Here is a 25,086-nt window from a genome sequence, read left to right as displayed (position 1 = left end):
TCCGGACCGGTTCCAGTCGGAAAAAAAACCTTGGGCGGGGGATGCGCACGGGGTACGCTACCCACGGGAGTGACTAGACGGATGCGGTGGCTCCCGGAGGTCAGAGAGCCACGGAGGGGGCGTGGATGCCCTAGTGGTAAAGTGCCTAAAATTTTGAATTAAAAAAATAATCTAAGGGTGGATCCGAGCTGGGTTCTAATCTTATATAAGAGGTCATTAGGGTCATGCCCCATTACCACTCCTACCTCTAGGGCTCTAGCCGCTAGGCCTCCACGGTGGATGTACGGCTAAGTGTTGGAAAATATAGAATAGATAAGTAATCTCTCGCATAAAACACAATCTTACAAACATTACAAGGTATATATAGTTGTTAGATGTAGATATTTATATTATATATGCATACGAAGTCAAATACTATCCTCACAAAATACTTCTTTATTAGCACTTTCGAAGGACTAATCCTAAGGTTGGTCAAATCACGCGGACTACTTGTTATTAATAGACACGTCAGCTAGGTGCCATTGAAATAATAGCATCATTAATATCTCAAATAAATTTGGAAATACAATATTATAATTAACTTGAGTGTTGATTTGAACACCAATGGGCATATTCCTAAAACAACAAACCTAACTAACTAAGCTCCCTTTAGTTCGCAAATGTGGTTCCTTGAAACGGGCAAAAGATAAATCACGTTCCAATGAACCACATTTGATGTGAAACCAAAGATAAATGCTAGAATCGATGTTTTAAATGCTACTCCCTCCGTTCCAAAATATATGTCGTTTTTACTTTTCTAAGGAACCACATATGTCTAGGTACATAACAAAATATATGAATTTAGAAAAGTCAAAACAACCTATATTTTGAAACAGGGGGAGTAGAATTGATGTTTTAGCGTTTATCAAAAGATAAATGCTAGAATTGATGTGAAACCAAAGTCCATAGTCTTGATGGCATAGGTGTACCACATTCCACATACGCATTTATAAATTATGTTATCATATCTAAGATGGTCGATGAAAGTTTTAGAAGATCTAAATTAGATGATGTACGGTCAAGTTTCTAGCCGCATATGTTATGTAAGAGGTAATAACTTTGACACTTTTAAAGTGTTTATCAATAAGTTATAATCATTTGTGCTAGGCTTGTCTCCTTAATGTAACACTAAGCCTATGAAGTATAAGAAATAACAATATTAATGGATCATGCTAAAAGCATGACCTATTATGTTAGATTGGTTGCCCAATCCTCTTGCTAATTTCAAGGCAAGCAAGAGAAGGGAGATTGGACCTTGGCCACGCAAATCTTGCACGCGAGACATCGGATTAGCCAGTTCAGCGAGTCAGGCCGTTCGGCCGTATGGCCCACGTGACAGTCACATGGAGAATAAAAGAAGGTGACCTCCGTTTCTCGCGGGAAGAAGACAAAATTCCAGCCGGACACCGCAGCTCCCGTCTCGCGCCCCGCCCGCCTCGCCGGTGAAACGGAGTCGCCAAGTTTTCTAAGGGCAGCAACTCACGCGCTACTGCATTCTGACGACTCACTGACACCGGGCCCGAGAAATAGCCGAACGGAAAGCGCGAGCCATGCAATTCTTCCTGTACGTAGAAACTCACCACCCTTCACAGCTGAAATATAGTGGGGCAGAGGTGTCAGTGGAAGAAAATGGCATGTGTAGGTACGTTCCGGGGTGACAAAACACACAAGGCAGCGATGTGTTCCAGGCTTCCAGTGGCCAGCCACGACGCTCGGCCCACCGTCCGCAACTCCGCAAGGGAAAACCGCCTCGACGAGCAGCGGAGCTCAGAACGCCAACCACACCGACGCCTCTGATCTCCCCCGCGCCCCCGCTCCCCACCCAAGCAGCTCACCTGGGCCGTCAGATCGGAGTATAAATAGGCCGCGGGCACGCGAGGGCCAGTCCCTGTATTTCTTCACCCGGCTCCCCTATCGCCTCTTCCGTTTGTTCCCCCGAGACGGCGAGCCGAGGCGGAGGCGGCAGGAGGAGAAGCGTTTGCGGTCGCGGCCTCGAGTTTTGGGGTTCGTCCCCGCCCTCTCTCCCCAGCCCGAATCCCCGGCGCTAACCCTAGCCCAATGCAGGAGGCGGATCGCCCGGGAGATCGCGCGCGAGGCGGTGGTGGAGCGGCGGCGAAGATGACGGCGCCGCGCGGTGGCGGGGACGAGCCGCCGCCGCCGCCGGCTGCGGCGGGGAACGAGCCGGTGACGCCGACGTCCGCGTACGTCTCGGCGGGGCTCAACCGGCGCGGCTCGAGGGGCGCGGTGGCGACATTCTCCATGGAGGTCTTCGACAACGAAGTGGTGCCGTCCACGCTCAGCAGCATCGCCCCCATCCTGCGCGTCGCCGCCGAGATCGAGCCCGAGCGCCCCCGCGTCGCCTACCTCTGTACGTGCATTCGCGTTCTCGTGATTATTGTGGTGCACCGTGCATTCTATTCGGGTGAAGTTTTGAAGCGTCTGTGTCTGGATTTTGTGATAAATTAAGCGAGCGCTCCTGATGAACTTTTTTTTGGCTTGGCTGTGAGCTTGGAATTTTTATGTCTCAGTGCACTTCGGAGAATTTATTCTTAGATTTTTTTTGGCACATGCACGCCTTATTCGTGGTTTCCTGAGAGGTGCTTAGCTTTAAATCATGATCATGCGAGTCTGTTCAGACAAAAGTCGCTGTGATTTCCCTGCGAATATTTTTGGCTTTATCATGTTTCCCTGCTTCGAAGAGCAATTTTGAGTACGTTCGCATCCACACGAATCACAGTTTGTTTTCTACTAGCATCCGTACGTATGATCAATTCTGGCATTGCCGAAAGCCGATGCATTCCTTGGTTTGTTTAAACCAGTTTGCAATTGCAATCAGATGGAACTTGGATAATAGGCTTTGCTACTTCATAAATAGTAAATTCAAGTCGTTAACCGTTTGCTCGCTTCATCTTGATATTTTTGTTGTGAAATTAGGTCGGTTCTATGCCTTTGAGAAGGCGCACCGGCTGGATCAGAACTCCATCGGCCGTGGTGTCAGGCAGTTCAAGACGGCTCTGCTCCAACGTCTTGAAAAGGTGAGAAGCGATCTTCCTTGCTCGACATCTTCTGCGTGCTATTAGCCGTACTTGTTGTTCTCCTTCAATTGTATTTATATTTACTCATTTCAGTTCGTTTCTAGTTGCTTGCTGTTTTCCTCTTGGCTGTTGCCAAGGAATTTATTTGGCTTGCATGGTTGTAATCTGTACTGTGCTGGATAAGCCTTCTAAAAATATTACTTGGTAGACAAGTATATCATTAATGTATTTGTCTGTAAGCCTCAGAATTGAAGTTACGTTATGTTGGAAAACAAGCCACAGAGAAAGTGTAGCTCGCTAGTTATATACATAAATGTGGTTTGCTGTTGTTGTAAAATGCTCGAAGGCAACAAATAAATGTATGCACTTGACTAATGATGGTGTCTATCTATTTTTAGTTTGTTAGATGATGTTCGATGAACACTAATAGCTAATTCATTGGATATTCAGTTCAATATTTTTTTGGTAATTTGATGAGATAAAAAACCAGACAAGTTGGTCGAAAACATGCATGTATGCTGAATTTATTAACCATGATGCTCCAGTACTCTGTAACGGAATGATATATGCTACGCCCTTGCTTACTTCTGTTTAATTGTTCATCTGTTGAATTCCAATTTTTTTATTGACCAAGGAGAATTATTTGATCATTAACTCATGGCTAATCTGAGTTTACTTACAAACTCTTGAATTAATCTGGACAGTAACTAAACCAATTCAAGGTTATAATATGGGATCCTCTTCATGACCATTTGGATTAATCAGTGCATCGGCATTTAACTTTTACTCACATTTTAGTTTGGGCGAGGCAAAATGAATTGGCCGTATTTTCTGGTTTATTTTTTAATTGTTCACTTTTACTAACTTGTACAGAGGAGGGCACACATACTTTGTTTTATATTCAACAGAGAGAAAGGTGGAAAGGGAAAATGGAAAATACAGTAGTATTTTGTTTAATCGGGATTTTACACAACTTCCTCTTGAACACAAAGAGTTACACGAGAAATTTATTTTTGACTTGTTTGCAACACCACAGGATAATAGCCCTAGTCTTGCTAAGCGTGTGAAGAAAAGCGATGCTCGTGAAATTGAGAGTTTTTATCAACAATACTATGAGAATTACGTTCGTGCGCTCGACAAAGGGGAACAAGCCGACAGGTAATTCCCATGTATCCAACCAGAGTTCCCCAATATCTGCGACAAATCTAATCCTAGGCATGAAGCACCATGTCCCATGCTAATGTTGCCTGTAGGGCTCAGCTTGGAAAGGCCTATCAGACCGCTGGAGTCCTATTTGAGGTGCTCTGTGCTGTCAATAAGAACGAGAAGGTTGAAGAAGTGAACCCAGAGGTTCGTGCTCAGTGTCTTCTCTTAATATCTATTGAAATTTGAAATGTTTGGGATGATTTTTTCCAATACTCTGCTGCACAGATTATTCGCTTGCACAAGGATGTGCAAGAGAAGAAAGACATCTATGCACCGTTCAATATCCTTCCTCTTGATGCTGCCAGTGCATCCCAGTCCATCATGCAGCTGGAGGAGGTAACCTTTCAGGACTGTAGGATGTGTTTCCTCTAAAAGATAATGACATTGTAATGATTCAATCAAAGAAGCTGAAATGGTCCAGTTGCATTATTAACAGATCAAAGCAGCGGTCGCAGCACTGAGGAACACAAGGGGCTTGACCTGGCCACCAACATTCGAGCCACAGAGGCAAAAGGGAGGTGATCTTGATTTGCTGGATTGGTTGAGGTCTATGTTTGGCTTTCAGGTCTGCTGCACCTATTTTAACTTGGTCATTCTTTGTACGAAAATGGGAATTTTGGCCCTTTTTTATTGAGAAAGCATATGTATTCATTTGATCATTCCATTCCTAGTAAACCTTGGTTCCATTTGGATCTAATATTACCTTCTTATGTGCAGAGGGATAGTGTGCGGAATCAAAGAGAGCATTTGATTCTCTTCCTTGCTAATGTCCACATAAGACTCGAGCCGAAGGCTGAACCACTTAGCAAGGTTTGCTCTTTGTCACAATTCATTTCAGTGGTTAACCATAACATCATGATAAATGTGATATATTATGCAACTCGGCCTCTGTTATCGTACTCACAAGTCTCCAGAAGGCAATAATGGTGTCTAGAAATATGTTGTGCTACTGGGATTTGGTTAACTGTTTTTTGAAGTAGTTGCATGCAAAACGTGGGATGACTAGTTGCATGCAAACTATAGTTCAGTCCAAACACACAGAGAAGCACTGTGCAACTGGTTCGTAAAATTGAGCATGCAACTCAAGTGTATCGCTAGAGAATACTAATCAATCCCTTCTTCTTTCATTCCTCTTAGTTCACTGGAACTTTTTTGTTTATCCTTGAGACAGCTTGATGACCGAGCTGTTGATGTGGTGATGACCAAGCTATTCGGCAATTACAAGAAATGGTGCAAATTTTTGTCACGGAAGCATAGTTTAAGGTATAATATTCCTTACTCTTGTTTACTTAGCAGAATTTAATTATCTTAACGCAAATTATGCTCATGATCTTGCAACTGCAGATTTCCTCAAGGCGCACAACCACAGGAAATTCAGCAGCGGAAGATTCTATATCTTGGTCTTTATCTGCTTATATGGGGTGAAGCAGCAAACATCAGATTTATGCCAGAATGTCTTTGCTACATCTTCCACAATGTATGATTCACATTTTTTTACTATCATATTCAATAGCAGAGCTCATTGCAACAATGTACCTATCCTGTTTGACATGGCATCTTCGATTTTCTCAGATGGCATATGAGCTACATGGTCTGTTAGCTGGAAACGTTAGTATTGTGACTGGCGAAAATATCAGGCCATCTTATGGTGGGGATGAGGAGGCATTCTTGAAGAAAGTGGTCACACCTATCTATCGTGTCATCAGAAAGGTACTTTTGATGAAGCACCATCATATACGATTAGCAATAAGTTTTCCTCGAATACAGATACTTGTTATTAATTGCAGGAGGCAGGCAAATCACAGCATGGAAAGACACCACATTCTGCATGGTCTAACTATGATGATCTAAATGAGTACTTCTGGTCTGTCCACTGTTATATTTTTCTGAATGCATACCAACATCTTTTTCACATTTTCCATAACAAATCTCACTCCATTTCACAGGACGCCTGATTGTTTCTCACTGGGGTGGCCTATGCGGGATGATGGTGATTTTTTCAAATCTGTGCATGATTCGAAGCCTGTAACCATGGTACAGAATTGATATCTGCATTCTGCAACTATTTATTGCTAAATAAATTGATTGGGCATTGCTTTTTTGACAAAACATTATTTACAGGCTGGAAGCTCACCACAAAAGGCTTCCACTAAAAGTACAGGGAAAACAAATTTCGTTGAGACTAGAACGTTTTGGCATATCTTCCGAAGTTTTGACCGAATGTGGACTTTCTACATTTTGGCTCTTCAGGTAAGTAGCAGTATAGGTTATTTTTTATCTTGACTATAGATTAACACCTGCTTATCTTCTAATTGCTTACTGAACAGGCAATGCTGATTTTTGCTTGGAATGATTATTCGGTGACTCAAATCCTTCAGAAAGACCTTTTATATTCTCTATCTAGTGTATTCGTCACTGCAGCATTTCTACAGTTCCTGCAAAGTATGTTCCCCTTTAAAGTACTTTCTGAATGATTTTTTCCCTGAAATATATACACATCAATATGGTACGTGATAAAATGTTAACATGTCTTGTTTCTTCACTAGATATTGCTAATGAAACCATTGTGCTAGTTGTTCTTTAATTGCCTCTTTGTTTCTTAACCAACTGTAAGGTTACAGCCAAGTGAATTTTTAGGGTGAAATGCACTAGATTTTGGTTTTGTTCGTTAGCACTGTTTCAAAACTGTGGTAGATGAACTCCTCTGTTAATAGATACTGAACAATTAATGGAAGTAAAATGTGAAGTTGTGAACTAATGACTGGCATCTAACTTTTACCAAAAGCAATATATTGAACATCTGTTGAATTTGTTAGCCTTACCACTTTCCTGCTTCAGTAGGCAAATTTACTTGTACAACCTTCTGCGGATACCTTCTACTGACCCCCTAAAATTTTGCAACTTCATCACATTCATCTCCTTAGTCTTGAGAACTATATAGACCTTGGAGCAGTCATGTTCTTGACATGCTTGAGTTTGGAGCTTATAATGTTTTTACACAGATCAATGCAACATTTAGTTTCTACTCCAAAGTATGACTAATATTTTTTATTTAATTGATGGCAGGCATTTTAGACTTTATTCTGAACTTCCCTGGTTCTCATAGATGCAAGTTCATTGATGTTTTGAGAAATATTCTGAAGATCATTGTTAGTGCCGTATGGGCTGTGATTCTTCCATTTTTCTACATTAGTACTGCAGCAAAAGTCAACTTACCGCTGAAAAATCTGGAAAAATGGTTCCGTTATGTGAAAGGGGTGCCAACTTTATATATGCTGGCTGTGGCAGTGTACCTGATACCGAATGTCCTTAGTGCAGCACTCTTCCTGTTTCCAATGTTCCGAAGGTGGATAGAAAGTTCAGACTGGATCATTGTTAGACTACTTCTGTGGTGGTCTCAGGTATTCAATTCAATCTAATATAATTATCTATATTTTATGGAAGTGCTCATGTGACATGTCTAGCATTAAAAACTAATCCATTTTTTCCCTGTATGATAACATTTTTTATACTTGGCAAAACTTGAGCTAATGAATTTCAACAATACATTTGGTCACAGAATTTTTCATGCTCTTTCCTCATAGTTCCTGGAAATATTTTTCTTCGAGAACTATAGTTTGTTTAAGTTTGCAAAAATGCATTCGATGATTTCTTTGATTATAAGTTGTGAATGTGAAGTTTCATATTCTAATGCGAGTTATATTCTTCAAATTTGTTAGAACGTCATGAATGATTGTAAATTTGGATTGTTAGGTTACCAGCATATTTGTGCCAGTTATATGCCAATCACTTGTTATTTCTCAGGCATCCCAGTATTCCTGGTTGAGAAAAAGTTAGCTCATAAAACAGTCTAAGTACAAAATAGCAAAGGGCTTCTGTTGCAAAGGAAGAAATTATTCCATCGTTTGATCTTCGTTTGAGAAAATCTAGTTTGGTAATTGCATAATTCCTCAAAGCTTACTACCATAGTGGATGTTCTTTTCTCTAACATTATTGTTAAGCCAAACATTTCCTATTAGATTTGTTAGAGAGAAATTACTAAAGAAGGAGATCATATTTTGTGCCACTCAAGTTAATGGAGGTAGATCATTTGCATAACTACTTCCATAGTTAAGATAATCAATACATTTGGTATGCTGACCTACTTCTGCAGTGTGACCATAAAATTCTTCTAAGGTTAAATTATTTTCTTACTATTTGTCTCCTTCACCTTTTGTTTTGGTGAATCAAAACAATTCCATGTACATTTCATTTCCATTTTCTTTATATTATGGTCCATACACTTGTTATATCATCCTAATTGCACGGTAAATTGCAGAAACGAATTTATGTTGGCCGTGGGATGCACGAAAGCCAAGTTTCACTATTTAAGTAAGTTAATATGCTATTTGTTTATTTATTATTACTTGTGATCTTCATTCTGGGAATGCTTATTCTGTTCTGTTCAACTCAAAAGGTATACATTCTTTTGGATTTTGCTGCTATGCTCCAAATTTTCGTTCAGCTACTTTGTCCAAGTAAGTTCTCCAATTATATATTTTGCAAGGATTCTTTTAAATCTGAACCTGAACCTCATTCTCATCCTGGTTTGCAGATTCAACCTCTGATAAAGCCAACAAAGGACGTAATGGGTGTTCATAATATCCGTTATGAGTGGCATGAATTTTTTCCAAATGGTAGTTGATCCTTTCCTTCTTTCTTTCTTTCTTTCTTTCTTCTTTCTTTCTTTTGCGTGGTGGGGATCTTCATTGAGGGAACCCTTTTCTTTGATTAATAATAGCTATTGCCTTTGCAGCATCCTATAATATTGGTGCTATCCTTTCGCTCTGGGCTCCTGTTCTCCTGGTATGAACTTATTAAACTTATATATTATTTGGCTAGTATATCATCTTATTCTTCATCATTTTGGAACATGAACTGTAACTCTAATATTCATTTGTGTTGCCTTTAATTATTGCAGGTCTATTTAATGGACACACAGATATGGTACGCCATCTACTCTACCATATTTGGTGGCATGACTGGTGCACTTGGGCGACTTGGGGAGGTAATAAATGAATCTAAAACCACTATATGGTACTTGTTATCTTATTGAAGGTCAAAATGAGCATTAGAATGTGCAGAGATCTTGATCACCAAATAATTGTTTTGCAATGGCATGTATGCTAGAAGCTGTACGCAATATATTGTCTTATGGAAAAATCTTACTGAAATATCCTAACAGGTGAAAAAATTCTTCTGCAGCCCTAGGATCTATAAAATTCAATTGAATAAATAATTTGGAAATGTTCAGTTACCATTTCACAAGGAATGTTCGTGTTTGTAAGGATCTGTTTGCTGGCAGACTGCTGTTTATGTTACACTAAAATTTCAAGGTTTTATCGCTCTCTCTCTATATATATGACATTTTTAAGGAAATTATATTCATGAAACTGAGCACAGAGACTAATCTTGATGGTTTGTTGCATGCATAGTCTGATTCGCTCCTTTAATTGTTGCCACATTTGTACTAATGCTATATTTTGTCAAAAAAGTGTTATTGGTCTTATGTATAGATAGCCACGTGTGCAACATTAATGTTTCAGTTGAATGATACTGATGTAGTTTCTAATCATTTTATGAAATTTATTCACTTCAGATACGGACATTGGGAATGCTGAGATCACGATTCCATTCTTTGCCTGGAGCCTTCAATACGTATTTGGTGCCATCAGATAAAAGCAGAAACAGACGCTTTTCACTCGCAAAGCGCTTTGCTGAGGTTTCAAATGACTGTAATTTTTGTATGATTCCCCTAATAAATCAATGCAACCTCTGAATATAAATTATTGAAAAAACAGGTTTCTCCCAGCAAGAGAACTGAAGCTGCCAAGTTTGCTCAATTGTGGAATGAAGTAATATGCAGTTTCCGGGAAGAAGATCTTATAAGTGATAGGTGATGCACTTACCTCCTGTTTCATAAGAAAACATAGAAAGTACTAACATTGCAGCAAAGCTGACGAAGTCTATGTCACAGGGAGATGGACTTGTTAGGAGTTCCTTATTCGTCAGACCCCAGCCTCAAATTGATGCAGTGGCCACTGTTCTTGCTTGCTAGCAAGGTTTGGCAAAATAGATTTATACCTTATTTGCATGTTGGTGGTAAATTTATCGTAGAAATTTATTTTATGATGCAGATACCTATAGCGTTAGACATGGCAGCACAATTTCGACCTAGAGATTCAGATCTTTGGAAACGTATATGTGCAGATGAGTACATGAAATGTGCTGTTCTGGAATGTTATGAATCATTCAAACTTGTTCTTAATGTACTGGTGGTTGGAGAAAATGAGAAAAGGTATGTTCCCAATATTTTAGACTCTTTCATGCCTTTTCTTTGAGGCATTCTTTCATGCTATTTAAGTATTCTTCATGAGAAAGGAGTTATCGTTGTCACTCAAAATTGTTATCTGCATTACAGGAATCTAATCCAGTGTAATGCTATAGGAAATAAGCACTTTCATGTTAAAACTAAGAAACAAGATGACATTAATCACCTTTTTGTTCAACGATGTGATAGAATGTATAGCTGTGTGTGTATACTTGAGGCCCATATTGGGCGTGTAGGCCCATATTGGGCGGCCCATGTCGGGCATGTACACCTTCTTGTATTGCAAGCCACATTGAGCTCCTCCAGGTGAGCACGGGGGCGCGGCTGCTCGACGTCGACAAGCGACGGAGCGACCGCAGTAGGGGCCGCTACTGCTGTGCGAGGCACCGGTGCGGCGTGACCTGAAAGAAGAAAGTCCAGAGAGCTCGGAGGCACACTGGATGGGTCAACACTGAACGGAAAACAGGTCTCGTCGAACACAACATGGCGAGAGATGATGATCCGCCGAGTAGTGAGGTCGAGACAGCGGTACCCCTTGTGGGAGGAGGGATAACCGATGAAGACACAAGCTGTGGAACGAGGAGCAAGCTTGTGTTTGGCAGTGGCAGTCATGTTGGGATAGCATAGACAGCCGAAAACGCGAAGATGAGCGTAGTCGGGTGGCTGGCGGTGTAGCAGCTCATAGAGAACACTGTTCTGAACAACAGAGGAGGGACGCCGGTTTAGGAGGTAGGTCCCCGTAGCGAGGGCCTCGGCCCAATACTTGGGCGGCATGCCAGCATGAATGAGTAGGGTGCGAATGCTATTGTTGAGGGTTCGAAGAGCGCGCTCGGCTTTGCCATTCTGTTGGGAGGTGTAAGGGCACGAGAGACGTAGGTGAATGCCGCGGGATGCAAAGAAGGTGGCGAGAGCATTGTTAACAAACTTAGTGCCGTTATCAGCCTGAACAGCTCTAACGGGAAGGCCGAACTGTGTCTGGGCAAAGCTGCAGAAGTTGGTTAGATGACCAGCAACCTCGGACTTGTGAACAAGAGGAAAAGTCCAGCAAAAATGAGTAAAATCATCAAGAATGACGAGGTAATACTGAGCACATGAAATACTCGCTACAGGAGAGGTCCAGACATCACAGTGAACTAGTTCGAAAGGCATAGTGCTGATAGAACTAGAGGTACTAAACGGCAGACGCACATGCTTGCCAAGTTGACATGAATGACAAAAAGTATGCCTAGATTTATTACACTGGATGAAAGCATTATTTCTAAGCAACTCTATGGTGGCGACCCCAGGATGACCAAGACGCTGATGCCAGAGACTGGTGGAGATGGCGAGACTGGCGTGTGGAGCTGCAGGGCTGGCGGGGATGGTGTACAGGCCGTCGGAGCTATTGCAGCGAAGAATCACGCGACTGGTCGGGATATCCTTAACAGAAAAACCAAGGGCGTCAAATTCAATAGTGCAATTGTTGTCTTTGGTGAACTGGCGAACTGAAAGTAAGTTGCGCACTAGAGAAGGGACAACAAGAACATTATGAAGAGAAAAATTTGACGCGTGGGTGGGTAGGTATGAGCTGCCATGACTGGAAACCGGGATGGTCTGACCATTGCCCACGATGATGAAAGGATGGGAGGGGGGTGGCGGGAAAGAAGTATACCATCCGACGAGTGCATGTGGGAGGTCGCACCAGAGTCCATGACCCAGGAGTTGGAGTTCTGGAGCACCATCTGGTTTAGGGCGGTAATGAGGCCGGCCTGATCCCACATCTGACGGGTAGAGACTTGCGACGGGGCGAACGCGGTGTGCGCTTGGGGGTTGGCGCCAAGGAGGCCGGGCGTGCGCCCGCCCTGCACGCCCTGCCACCCGCCGTGGCCGCTGGACCACCTGCCCTGGCCGCCTTGCCAGGAGCCGCCGGCTTGCTGACCCGTGGGACCCTGGGGGGCGTACGGGTTGAAGCAGACCCAGGGTCCCATCGGACGGTACTATCCCCCCTGTGGGGCGCCCTGCAGGACGCCGGTCTGCGGGCCGCCGGTGCCCTTGCCTCCTTGGCCACCAGATCGGCGACCCTTGCCGCCGCCTTTGCCGCCCTTCTGCTTGGGCGCGCCGCTGCCTCCGCTGTCCCCGCCCTTGCTGCTACCGCCCGTAGCGACCCCTGCGAAGGAGGAGCGGCAAGAGGGGTTGGTACAACAGACGGTGGTGGAGGCGACGAGGGCAGTGGCCGCCGTGTTCTTCGCGTCGTTGGCGAGGCGCAGCTCTTTGAGGGAGAGCAGCTCGTGGGCACGCGTGAAGGGCGGAAGAACCGTGGCGTTGGCGATGTCGTCGGCGGTGGAGTCGAAGCGAGGGTTGAGGCCGCGCGGAAGGCTGAGGACGAGCTGGGAGTCGGTGATGGGGTTGCCGACCTGTCGAAGGGCAGCAGCCTTCGACTTGAGGCGCTGGCAGTACTCGTCGATGGTGGAGTCGCCCTGCTTGAGGGTGTGGAACTCCTCGAGCAGGAAGACAGCGCGGGAGGCCGTGTTGGTGCGGAACAGGGCCTCGATCGCGACCCAGAGTTGGCGCGCGGTCTGGTTCTCGTCGGTGATGGCGAGGTCGAGGACGGAGTCGTCAACGGTGCCGAAGATCCAGCTACGCACGCAGCACTCCGCGACGTCCCAATCTGGGTTGTCGGGCTGCGCTGCGGTGCCGTCGATGTGGCGGCGGAGGCTGAACTTGCCGCACAACGCCGTGAAGGACGACGCCCACTTGGAGTAGTTGCCGTTCTTCATGTCTAGGGTCACGGGAACGTGAGCCTTGACGTTGACGGTGGTGTAGGGGTGGACGACGATGGCCTGTGTTGGTGCGGTAGGGAACACAGGCGCGGAGTCGTCCGATCTGGCGACGCCGGAGGGGGAGATGCTCATGGCGGCGGCTCTGGATCAGATTGATCCAGGGGCGGCGGCCTGCTGGTGGGCGTGACGCGAGGGGATCGCGGCGCGAGGGAAGGAGCGGCGCCCTAGGGCAGAGAGGTGGGCGCAAGGGGGGAACCCTAGCGCAGGGGGGGAGCGGAAGCGGAAGGCCGATCGCTGCATTCTCTTGATACCATGTAGAGAGATAGAGGGAATAGGGAAACACCGCACACCCTATGCGGGGGGTGACCTCTCATTATATAGCCAATGTGGCTTGCAATACAAGAAGGTGTACATGCCCAACATGGGCCTACACGCCCAATATGGGCCTCAAGTATACACACACAGCTATACATTCTATCATCATCAACCCGTACGCCTCCGTCAACGTCAAGACCCACGTCCCCATCGAGCTCAACCTCCGGCTGCCAAACTACAACAAGTGGAACGCCTTCTTCACCGCCATGTGCGGCAAGTTCGGCCTTCTAGGACACATCGACGGCACCATCACGCCCCGTCCGACTAATCCCACCTGGAATCAGCCGGACGCTTGTGTGCGCAGCTGGATGTACGGCTCCATCTCCGATGGGGTTCTTGACCTCGCCATGGCGCCAGATCAGACCGCCCGTGCTCTCTACACGGCCATCCGTGATCTATTCCAAGCGAACCAGGAGCCGCGCGCCGTCATCCTGAACCAGGAGTTCGCCTCCTTGTCTCAGGGCGACCTTCCTATCGAGGCTTACGCCTCGCAGCTGAAGTAGACTGCCGACGTTCTTCGCGATGTCGGCCACCCCATCCTGGATAGCCAACTGGTGCTCAACCTGCTGAACGGCATCAACCCACGCCTCGCCAACACCGCCGACATCATCGCCAACACGAGGCCACTACCGACCTTCACCGAGGCAGTGAACATGCTTCGCCTGAAGGAACTTCGCCTCACCAACAACAACAAGGTCGCCTCCAACACTGCCCTTACTGCCTCCACGACGGCAGCCTGCACCTCTGCGTCCTGCCGCTCGACGTCCTCGCCTGCTTCGCAACCCCGCGGCGGCGGCAGAGGCAGAGGCAAGGGCAAGGGCAAAGGCAAAGGCGGCAGCAGCAAAGGTGGCGGCGGCGGCCGCAAGCAGCAGCAACAGCAGACGGGCCAGGGTTCCCAAGGAGGAGCGCGCGGCGGACCCCAGCCCGCCGGCCCATGGGTCTGCTTCAACCTATGGGCCTGGGGCCCACAGCAACAGTGGCGCCCTCCCATGGCGCACTTCCCTCAGGCTCACACCGCCTTCACGCCGCCGCAGGTGTCAACTCCTGCGCCAGCGCCCGCCGGCTACCCTGCACCAGGCCCTTCCATGATGGGCGCATGGGACCAGGCGGGTCTCATCGCCGCCCTCAACCAGATGGCGGTGCAGCGCAATAGCCCTTGGGTCCTCGACACTGGAGCGACATCTCATATGTCCTCCAACGACGGTATACTTCTATCCCGTCTTTCCCATTCGCCGTCCTTCATCACAGTCGGCAATGGAAATTCCATACCAATTTCTTGTCGTGGCACTTCCAGTATTCCTATAGCTGATTATCTTTTTCAACTCAATAATGTTCTTATCGCTCCGCATCTTGTTCGTAACCTGTTATCTGTTCGACAGCTTACTCGCGATAATAACTGTTCCGTTGAGTTTGACGCTTTTGGCTTCTCTATTACGGATCTGAAGATCAAGACCGTGATTCTTCGCTGCAATAGTGGCGGGGATCTCTACACCATTCCACTCGCCCATGCCAGCTCCTCCGCAGCCGCCTATCACGTCGCCTCTGCTTCGTCCTCGCTGTGGCACTCACGTCTTGGTCATCCTGCACCAGCCGCCATTAGAGAACTTAATAAAATTTCAGCTATTTCATGTAATAATGCAGCACGTGGTCTTTGTCATGCTTGCCAGCTCGGCAAACACACGCGTCTGCCCTTTACTAGTTCATCATCTAGCACTTATGCCCCCTTTGAACTCGTTCATTGCGATGTCTGGACATCACCGGTGCTTAGCATCTCATGTTTTAAGTACTATCTTGTGATGGTTGATGATTTCACACATTACTGTTGGGCTTTTCCTCTTCGGCATAAATCTGAGGTCCACAGGCATATTGTTGAGTTTGTTGCTTATGCTCATACCCAGTTCAGCTTGTCTGTCAAGTGCTTTCAGGCGGACAACGGCACCGAGTTCATCAACAACGCCACTTCTACCTTCCTTGCTAGTCGCGGTGTCTTGCTTCGCACCTTGTGCCCCTATACCTCCGCACAGAACGGCAAGGCTGAACGGATGTTGCGCACACTCAACAACATGGTGCGCACCCTCTTGTTTCATGCTTCTATGCCTCCCGCCTACTGGATGGAGGCACTGGCGACCGCCGTTTTCCTGCTCAACAGGCGGCCCTCCTCATCCATCAGTAACGGTATACCACATCATCTCCTGCATCGCTCTATGCCAGACTATTCCTTTCTTCGAGTTTTTGGCTGCCTGTGCTACCCAAACCTCAGTGCCACGACACCTCACAAACTGGCTCCACGCTCTTCTGCTTGCGTGTTCATCGGTTATCCCTCCTCCCAAAAGGGCTACCGCTGTCTCGATCTCTCGACCAGACGCGTGATCGTCTCCCGTCATGTGATTTTTGATGAGACTAATTTTCCGTTTTCGGCTACAAAGTCGTCTGCGGAGGCTCTTGATTTTCTCCTGCAGGATCGTCGTCACGTCTCTCCCTCGCCTCCTGCGACCAGCGAGCCCTCCCAGGCTCCTGTCGCTGGGCGGGATCTGGTCGCCCCCCTGGAGGATGACCCCGCCATTCTCTGGCGCGGTCCTGTTCTCCCGACTGCGGCAGCCATTGGCGGGCCTCCGCCGGTCCCTAGACCGGCCCCTTCGCCCGCTCCTACGCCGGCCCTGGCCGCCGGTCGTTCACCGGCTCCTGCTCTGACCGCGGCTGCGCCCCAGCCGCCCCCTGCGGGACGCGAGTTCCGTTTCGTCTACAATCGTCGCCCGCCTCCAGCGCACATCAACGGTCCGCTGCCGCCTCGACGATCGTCCACGACTACCTCGCCGTCCCCGATCCCTCAGGCGCGGGCTCTCCAGTCCTCGCCCCGGGTGGTTGTTCCGCGCCCGCCCCCGGATCCACCTCGTCGTGTTGTGACGAGGGCGCAGACTGGCTCTCTTCCAGGGCCTGCTGATCGTCTGACGTACTCCGCCGTCCACGCCTCTCCACTTCCGGCTAACTACCGGAGTGCCCTCGCCAATCCTAATTGGCGTGCCGCGATGGAGGACGAGTACAAGGCGCTGATTGACAATGGCACCTGGCGCCTAGTTCCTCGACCACCTGGTGCCAATGTCGTCTCCGGCAAATGGATTTTCAAGCACAAGTACAACTCCGACGGCTCTCTTGCTCGCCATAAAGCAAGATGGGTCGTTCGCGGGTTCTCACTGCAGTACGGCATCGACTACGACGAGACGTTCAGTCCGGTTGTCAAACCGGCCACTATTCGGGTCGTCCTCAGCATCACCGCTTCTCGCGCTTGGCCTATACACCAGCTGGACGTGAAGAACGCTTTTCTTCATGGTCATCTGGACGAGACGGTCTACTGCCAGCAGCCGCCCGGCTTCGTCGACCCCACTGCACCTGATCATGTCTATTTTTTTGTAGAAGTCCTTATATGGGCTCAAGCAGGCACCTCGGGCGTGGTACCAGCGTTTCGCCACATACATTCGTGGCCTTGGCTTCGCAGCCTCGGCTACGGATACGTCTCTCTTTGTTTACAAAGAGGGTGTTGCCACTGCTTACTTGCTGCTCTACGTCGACGATATCATCTTGACGGCGTCCTCGACGGATCTTCTTCGCCGGCTCACAGGGCTACTCCACTCCGAATTCGCCATGACCGATCTCGGGGATCTCCATCACTTCCTCAGGATTTCGGTCACACGCTCGTCGTATGGCCTCTTTCTGTCTCAGCGACAGTATGCGGTGGATCTCCTCCAGCGCGCCGGCATGGCTGAGTGTCACTCCACGTCGACACCAGTGGACACTCGTGCCAAGCTGTCGGCCACAGATGGAGCTCCGGTGGCCGACGCCACCCAGTATCGGAGTCTGGCTAGTGCCCTTCAGTACTTGACACTAACGCGCCCCGACCTCGCCTACGCTGTTCAGCAGGTGTGCCTCTTCATGCACGATCCACGGGAGCCTCATCTGGCGTTGCTCAAGCGGATCTTGCGATATGTGAAGGGTACGCTGTCTACTGGCTTGCACATCGGTGCTGGTCCAGTTTCCTCCCTCACTGCATACTCAGATGCAGACTGGGCAGGCTGTCCAGACTCTCGGCGATCTCCTTCGGGCTACTGTGTCTTCCTCGACGACAACCTGGTGTCTTGGTCCTCCAAACGACAGACTACTGTCTCTCGTTCGAGTGCGGAGGCCGAGTATCGTGCTGTGGCGCACGCTGTGGCTGAGACCTGCTGGCTTCAACAGCTTCTTCAGGAGCTTCATGCGCCTCTATCTTCGGCGACGATTGTCTACTGTGATAATGTCAGTGCTGTATACATGACAGCAAATCCAGTACATCATCGGTGCACGAAGCATATAGAGATCGATATTCACTTCGTCTGCGACCAGGTGGCTTTGGGACAGGTTCGTGTGCTACGCGTTCCGTCGTCTCACCAGTTCGCGGATATTATGACCAAAGGCTTGCCTGTACAGTTATTTACTGATTTTAGGTCCAGTCTTTGCGTCCGGGATCCTCCCGCTCAGACTGCGGGCGGGTATTAGAGATATGTATAGCTAACTTGTCTTGTACTCTAAGTCTACTTGACTCTTACTTGTACATCAAGCCGTCTCGGCTATATATATGAAGGGTCACCCCCCACAATGGGTGTGTGGTGTTTCCCCCTCTCGCTATCTCTCTACAATTCCCATGAGATTAGCACTGGTTGTTAGGCTCAGCTCTATATATGGGAGGTGGCACATCAGTTTGAAGCAAACAAGAAGAAACCTTACAAGCAGTCAGAGCCTCCAGAGGGAGGGCGACTAGCCGGTTTCTTCCTGCTATCCCATCTATCCCTAGTCAATCCATATCAAAAACATCATAAAACAAGCTTTGTTAGGATAATGGCATGGGAAGATGCTATTAATATAATAGGTTAGATGTACAAAGGTATACAAGACCAAACATTAACAAAATTCCAAGACAAGACTCAAGAGCAAGCAGAAAGCACTCATTGTTATCCTTCATGCTAGTTGTCTTCTTGAACTGCGTTGCCATTTGTACATATGTATCTTTAAAGTCCATGTTCAGTTGATTATATTGATCCTCTTTGACATGTTTGTTCATTGACATGAACAGGATTATTGGCATTATAATAAAAGAAATTGAAGCTAATATTGCAAAGAATACATTCCTTGCCAATTTTAGGATGAGTGCGCTCCCAGTTTTTTGCAAGAAATTTGTGGAGCTTATATCTACTTTGGTAATTCATTCATTGCTACTACTTTACCCAATTGTTGTCTATATGAAAATTCTAATGTTCAACTTGTTAAAACAGATTATCTGTTTATGTTAAGATGCCATGTCACTAACATTACACTTGTCACATGCAGAAAGAAAGAGATGCCTCAAAGTTTGATAATGTGGTACTCTTGCTTCAAGACATGCTAGAAGTGATAACGAGAGATATGATGGTCAATGAGATCAGGTTGTTACATTTTGCGCTCATGATAATTACTCCATCCTGAAATGTAAGGCACTAGAGAGTTTAAAATTTGTAGCCAAATGTAAAATCTCTCTCCCCAATTAATTCCGGCGGGCCAAGAAGTAATAAAAGGAATGGAAATATCCTAGGTTTTGGTGCCGCAACCAATAGCCGGTCTATAATCTTGCAATTAATCAACCAAATAGAGAAGTAATGAGGGGTACATGCGTCTTTTTCCCATATATTTATTTTGTTGGCAAAAAGCTCCAATGCCCTACATAACAGGACGGAGGGAGTATATACATGTCTTTCATGTCAATAGGCCACTAACTATCGCAACCTTTTATCATTTTCAGAGAGCTGGCTGAGTTCGGTCATGGGAACAAGGAAAGAAGACAGCTTTTTGCGGGTTCTGGTACAAAGCCTGCAATCGTTTTCCCTCCTCCAGTTTCAGCACAGTGGGAAGAACAGGTCATGTCTGCAAATTATTTATTATCTTTAAGTCTTTTATTAGAATTTGAGTTAGACTACATGTTTTGTATAACAGTGTACACAAACTCCACTTGTCTACAGTTTATTATCTTTAAGTCTTTTATTAGAATTTGAGTTAGACTACATGTTTTGTATAACAGTGTACACAAACTCCACTTGTCTACAGATTAAACGCTTGCACCTTCTTTTGACTGTGAAGGAATCAGCAATGGACGTGCCTACAAACCTCGAAGCTCGTCGAAGAATAGCATTTTTCACAAATTCTCTATTCATGGACATGCCACGTGCACCTAGAGTACGCAAAATGCTCTCATTCAGGTTATTCTCATATAGCAACTTGCTAACAATAACGCAAAACCGCTGTAGGTTTTTGTAGGAGAGAATAATGCATGTATTCCTCCAACCCTAGAAGGGTGGGTATATATAATACCTATACATGGGCCTCTAGATGGGCCTCTATACAATGGGCTCAATATACTCCAACACCCCCCCTCCCGCAGTTTGAACTACCGGCGCAGCGGTGTTCAAGACTGGACAACAAGGAAGCTGACACCCCCCCGCAGTCTGAACTACCGACGCAGCGGTGTTCAAGACTGGACAAGAAAAGAGTACAAATAGAGTACAAAGGGCAAATACCCCCCGCAGCCACAACTAGCCACCGGCTACGTTGAGGCTGGATCGAAACTCCGAGAAGATCGAGGAGGGCAGCCCCTTGGTGAAGATGTCAGCAAACTGGGAAGTAGTCGGGACATGGAGTACCCGAACATCGCCGATTGCGACTCTGTCGCGCACGAAGTGTAGGTCGATCTCCACGTGCTTCGTCCGCTGATGCTGGACGGGGTTGGTGGAGAGATACACGGCGCTGACGTTGTCGCAGTAGACGAGCGTGCTCTTGGCGAGCGGGCTGTGGAGCTCCGCCAAGAGCTGTCGTAGCCAGGACGCCTCCGCTACGCCGTTAGCGATAGCCCGGTACTCCGCCTCGGCACTGGAGCGAGAGACAACCGGCTGCCGCTTGGACGACCAGGAGACCAGGTTGCCGCCCAGGAAAACGGCATAGACGGAAGTGGAGCAACGAGTGTCCGGGCAGCCAGCCCAGTCAGCGTCGGTGTAGACCACCAACTCAGCAGAGGACGAGCGGTGAAGCACCAGGCCGAGGTCCACAGTGCCACGGACGTAGCGGAGGAGACGTTTCAGCGCAGCAAGGTGTGACTCCCGGGGATCATGCATATGGAGACAGACCTGCTGGACAGCGTAGGTGAGGTCCGGCCTGGTGAAGGTGAGGTACTGCAAAGCACCAGTCAAACTCCGGTAGGCAGTAGGATCAGCCACCAGATCACCCAGATCAGCGGACAGCTTCGCCTGAGTGTCGACAGGAGTGGAGCAAGGCATGCAATCAGTCAACCCAGCCCTCTCCAGGATATCGAGTGTGTACTGCCGCTGGTGCAGGAGAAGACCAGACGGGCGAGGCTCAACAGTGACGCCCAAGAAGTGGTGGAGCTGACCGAGATCCTTCATAGCAAACTCCTGCTGCAGAGAGGTGATGACACTCTGAAGCAACCGCTGACTAGAGGCTGTGAGAACAATGTCATCAACGTAGAGCAGCAGATAGGAAGTCTCATCCCCACGGCGGTAGACGAAGAGAGACGTGTCAGACTTGGCCTCGGTGAACCCCAAAGTTAGCAAGAACGTGGTGAACCGAGAGTACCAAGCCCGAGGAGCCTGCTTCAGTCCATAGAGAGACTTGTTGAGCCGGCAGACCATATCCGGACGACTCGAAACCACAAATCCCACTGGTTGAGAGCAGTAGACAGTCTCTGACAGAGTGCCGTGAAGAAACGCATTCTTCACGTCCAGTTGGTGCACAGTCCAAGAGCGCGAGAGCGCAAGCGAGAGGACCGTGCGCACCGTAGCGGGCTTCACGACTGAGCTGAAGGTCTCATCATAGTCCACACCAGGCCGCTGAGTGAACCCCCGGAGAACCCAGCGAGCCTTGTAGCACTCCAGTGTGCCATCAGCCCGACGCTTATGCGTCCAGATCCACTTGCCGGTCACCACATTGCAACCAGACGGACGCGGCACGAGGTCCCACGTCTGGTTGGCAAGAAGAGCCGCGTACTCCTCTTTCATCGCACGACGCCAATGAGTATCCGCCAAGGCGTCGCGGACAGAGGAGGGTACCGGAGAGACCCGCGGCTCTCCCTCTGTGGCGGAGAGAGTCGCGGCCTGAGACGTCATCCGCCGAGTCACCATGGGATGGATATGCCGATGATCCCGATGGATGACTGGCGGGTGGTATACCTCCGGCTCGGCTCGAGAGGGAGCCGGAGGAGGCGGCGGCGACGGCTCCGGCGTCGGCGTCGCAGGAGCCTCCGAAGCAGGAGGCGGCGCCAGTGTCGGCGCCGAACGATGCCGGTACACCTGCACCGGCTTAGCGTACCGCTGCGGTGTCGGGGTCGGGGTCGGCGCCGAGTGACGCCGGTACACCTGCACCGGCTGAGCGTACCGCGCAGGTGCAGGTGAAGGCACCGGGGCCGCACGTGGCGCAGCGGGAGACACCGGGTCCGCGCGCGGCACGACCGGAGGTCCGGGGACCGCGCGTGGCGCGACCGCGGGCACCGGGGCCGCACTCGGCGCAGCAGGGATCACCGGAAACGGTGCGGCGTGCTGGGAAAACCTGCAGGAAAAGGACAGACAGGTAGCGGTGGCTGAACCACTGGGTCAGTCGGAAATAGAGACTCCAGCTCGGGGTCAGAAGAAGGTGCGGAGGAGGTAAAGTAGGGGAAATCCGACTCGTCAAAGACGACGTGTCGGGAGATCAGAACGCGGCGAGAGTTGAGGTCAAAACATCGGTACCCCTTGTGGTCAGGGGAGTACCCGAGGAACACACAACGAGTCGAACGGGGCGCCAGCTTATGAGAAGCGGTGGCGGAGGTGTTAGGGTAACACGCACACACGAAGACCCGAAGGTGGTCGTAGCGAGGAGGGGTACCGAAGAGAGCGTGGTGTGGAGTGGGAGCAGCAGAAGCAGTGGACGGAAGGCGGTTGAGCAGGTAGCTTGCGGTGAGGAGGCTCTCAGCCCAGAAGCGCGGGGGCAGAGAAGCCTGGATCAGAAGGGTGCGCACGACGTCGTTCGTCGTGCGAATCATCCGCTCAGCCTTGCCGTTCTGAGGAGAGGTATACGGACAAGACATACGCAACTGAACACCCCGAGACAGGAAGAAGGACCGGGAGGTGGAGTTATCGAACTCCCGCCCGTTGTCACACTGGACGGCCTTAACTGTGAGGCCGAACTAAGTGGACACCCAGGCAAAGAAGTGGAGGAGGGTGGGGAGGGTCTCAGACTTGGCGCGCAAAGGAAAAGTCCAAGAGTAATCAGAAAAATCATCAACAATGACCAGATAATATTTATAACCAGACATACTGAGTACAGGAGATGTCCACAGGTCACAGTGAATCATATCAAAAGCATGCGCAGCATGCGAAGAAGAAGAAGAAAACGGAAGTCTAACATGACGACCTAACTGGCACACATGACAGAGGTGCTCAGCGGGAGCCTTAGTACATGGAGCATCGGTACTACGGCTGAGCTGAGCCAAAACGTTGCGGCCGGGGTGACCAAGCCGGCGGTACCAGGTGGTGGAAGAAGGCGTCACGACAAAAGCAGCAAACGAAGAAGCCGAAGGCAAGGCAGCGGAAGCAGTAAGCCGAAGGGTGTAAAGGGGCCCCGGGCTGTCACATCGGAGAAGCGGACGCCGGGAAGCCGAATCCTTCACAGTAAGACCAGAGGAGTCAAATTCGATAGAACAGGAGTTGTCAGCAGTTAACTGGCGAAAAGAAAGAAAGTTGTGAACCATTCGAGAAGCAACAAGAACATTAAGAAGACGAGGAGCAGAACCCACGGCGGTGACAGGATGGTAAGACCCATCACCAACCATGATAGAAGAAGGACAAGAGGGGTTTGGGGGTCGGACAGAAGAGAGGATACCGGCATTAGGAGTGGTGTGGAACGAGGCACCCGAGTCGGCGATCCACTCGGTGCTGGCCGGCGACGTCAGTCCCATGGTGCTGAAGGACTGCACCAGAGCGGCCTGGTCCCACCACCCCCCCCCGGCCAGGTCGGCTGCTGGCTGGGCTGAGCTGGCGGGGTCCAGGACGGCGCGAAGAGTGGAGCATCACCAGTGAACATGGCCACCGGCTGGAGTTGAGGACGAGGCCCCCCTGCCGGACCCTGGAACGGCCACATCGAGATGCGCCCTGACCATGGGTGCTGAAGGATGGCCAGGGCGTACCTCCAGGGGCAGGGGCGGGAGCCGGGGTCGGCGCGCCCCGACGGCCCCCACCGGTACCGGTACCCCCAGAAGCAGGGCCACCAGTGCCACCACCACCACCCCGTCGCCGGCGACGTCCACGGCCCCCCCTCCTCCGATCTGCCCGGCGGGAGCAGCACCAAGGAGGGAGGTGGCAGGAGCAGCGGAGGAGGCCGGTGGAGTAGCAACGAGCGCGGCGGGGGTGGGCGAGGACGATCCGGGCGCGAGACCCCTGGTGATCTCCTCAAGGGCTAGGTCGTCCCGGACCTGCAGGAAGGTGGGGAAGGGCCTCTGGCGGACGATCCAGCCCTTCAGGTGGTCGTAGGTGCTGCTCAGGCCCCGTAGGACATTGAGCACCAAGACCCGATCGGACACCGGATCCCCGAGGTCGTGAAGAGCATCGGCCATGCTCTTCATCCGCAAGCAGTACTCACCGACGGAGAGGTCCCCCTGCACGAAGGTGCAGAAAGTGGCGTCGAGCTGGAGGGCGCGGTACTCGGCGTTGCCGAGGAACTGCCCCTCGAGCGCCACCCAAGCCTGGCGCGCAGTGCCGCCGTGGGTCCTGACGAGGTCCTGAAGATCTAGGGAGATGGTCCCGAAGATCCAGGACATGACGACGTTGTCGAGGCACAGCCACGCCACGTCCCGCGCCTCGATCGGTGAGTCGACGAGGACGTGGTCGTCGAGGGCGTAGCGGCGGAGGGTGAGGAGGACCTGGTCCCGCCAGTGGCCGTAGGAGGAGGACGCGGGGTCGAGGAGGACGGAGACCAGGGCCCTGATGTTCTGGACGCCGGCTGCCTGGAGGTGGAGCTGGGCGACCATGGGGTCGGTCTGGTTGTACCGGGCTCCAGATCAGCTGGCGGGGCCTGCTCGGGGTCGACTGGCTGGCCGGAGGAGATGCGGAGGTAGCGCTCCGCCTCGGCGACCCGGAGAGCGAGGGCGTCGGCCGTGGTGCGCTCGCGCTCCCAGGTGAGGGCTGCCACACGGACGCGCTCTTGGGCCGCCGAAGCCTCCGACTTGGCGGCGAGGAGGGCCGCGGCGAGAGCGGCGTCGGCT

General features: G+C 49.7%; 1 protein-coding gene across 1 annotated transcript in view; it reads left to right on the top strand.

Annotated features, from left to right (window-relative positions):
- Positions 1-2,157: 2,157 nt before the first annotated feature.
- LOC120701820 (callose synthase 5-like) overlaps positions 2,158-25,086 on the top strand; it is a 31,088-nt gene continuing 8,159 nt past the window's right edge. Inside the window, exons 1-28 of the mRNA XM_039985636.1 lie at positions 2,158-2,407; positions 2,974-3,074; positions 4,111-4,232; positions 4,328-4,424; positions 4,506-4,616; positions 4,717-4,845; positions 4,998-5,090; positions 5,452-5,543; positions 5,625-5,757; positions 5,853-5,990; positions 6,068-6,144; positions 6,227-6,314; positions 6,402-6,530; positions 6,608-6,722; positions 7,347-7,681; positions 8,599-8,651; positions 8,737-8,797; positions 8,875-8,956; positions 9,076-9,125; positions 9,241-9,327; positions 9,919-10,041; positions 10,121-10,215; positions 10,297-10,381; positions 10,457-10,617; positions 18,886-19,009; positions 19,140-19,234; positions 19,588-19,702; positions 19,890-20,041. Of these exons, the coding sequence (XP_039841570.1) occupies positions 2,158-2,407; positions 2,974-3,074; positions 4,111-4,232; positions 4,328-4,424; positions 4,506-4,616; positions 4,717-4,845; positions 4,998-5,090; positions 5,452-5,543; positions 5,625-5,757; positions 5,853-5,990; positions 6,068-6,144; positions 6,227-6,314; positions 6,402-6,530; positions 6,608-6,722; positions 7,347-7,681; positions 8,599-8,651; positions 8,737-8,797; positions 8,875-8,956; positions 9,076-9,125; positions 9,241-9,327; positions 9,919-10,041; positions 10,121-10,215; positions 10,297-10,381; positions 10,457-10,617; positions 18,886-19,009; positions 19,140-19,234; positions 19,588-19,702; positions 19,890-20,041 (3,293 nt within the window). The remainder of the gene's footprint in view (positions 2,408-2,973; positions 3,075-4,110; positions 4,233-4,327; positions 4,425-4,505; positions 4,617-4,716; positions 4,846-4,997; positions 5,091-5,451; positions 5,544-5,624; positions 5,758-5,852; positions 5,991-6,067; positions 6,145-6,226; positions 6,315-6,401; positions 6,531-6,607; positions 6,723-7,346; positions 7,682-8,598; positions 8,652-8,736; positions 8,798-8,874; positions 8,957-9,075; positions 9,126-9,240; positions 9,328-9,918; positions 10,042-10,120; positions 10,216-10,296; positions 10,382-10,456; positions 10,618-18,885; positions 19,010-19,139; positions 19,235-19,587; positions 19,703-19,889; positions 20,042-25,086) is intronic.

This window comes from Panicum virgatum, chromosome 4K (assembly GCF_016808335.1).
Source record: "Panicum virgatum strain AP13 chromosome 4K, P.virgatum_v5, whole genome shotgun sequence".
Taxonomy (NCBI): domain Eukaryota; kingdom Viridiplantae; phylum Streptophyta; class Magnoliopsida; order Poales; family Poaceae; genus Panicum; species Panicum virgatum.
Note: the sequence above shows the minus strand (reverse complement) of the source record. Positions and strands in the feature narration are given on the sequence as shown.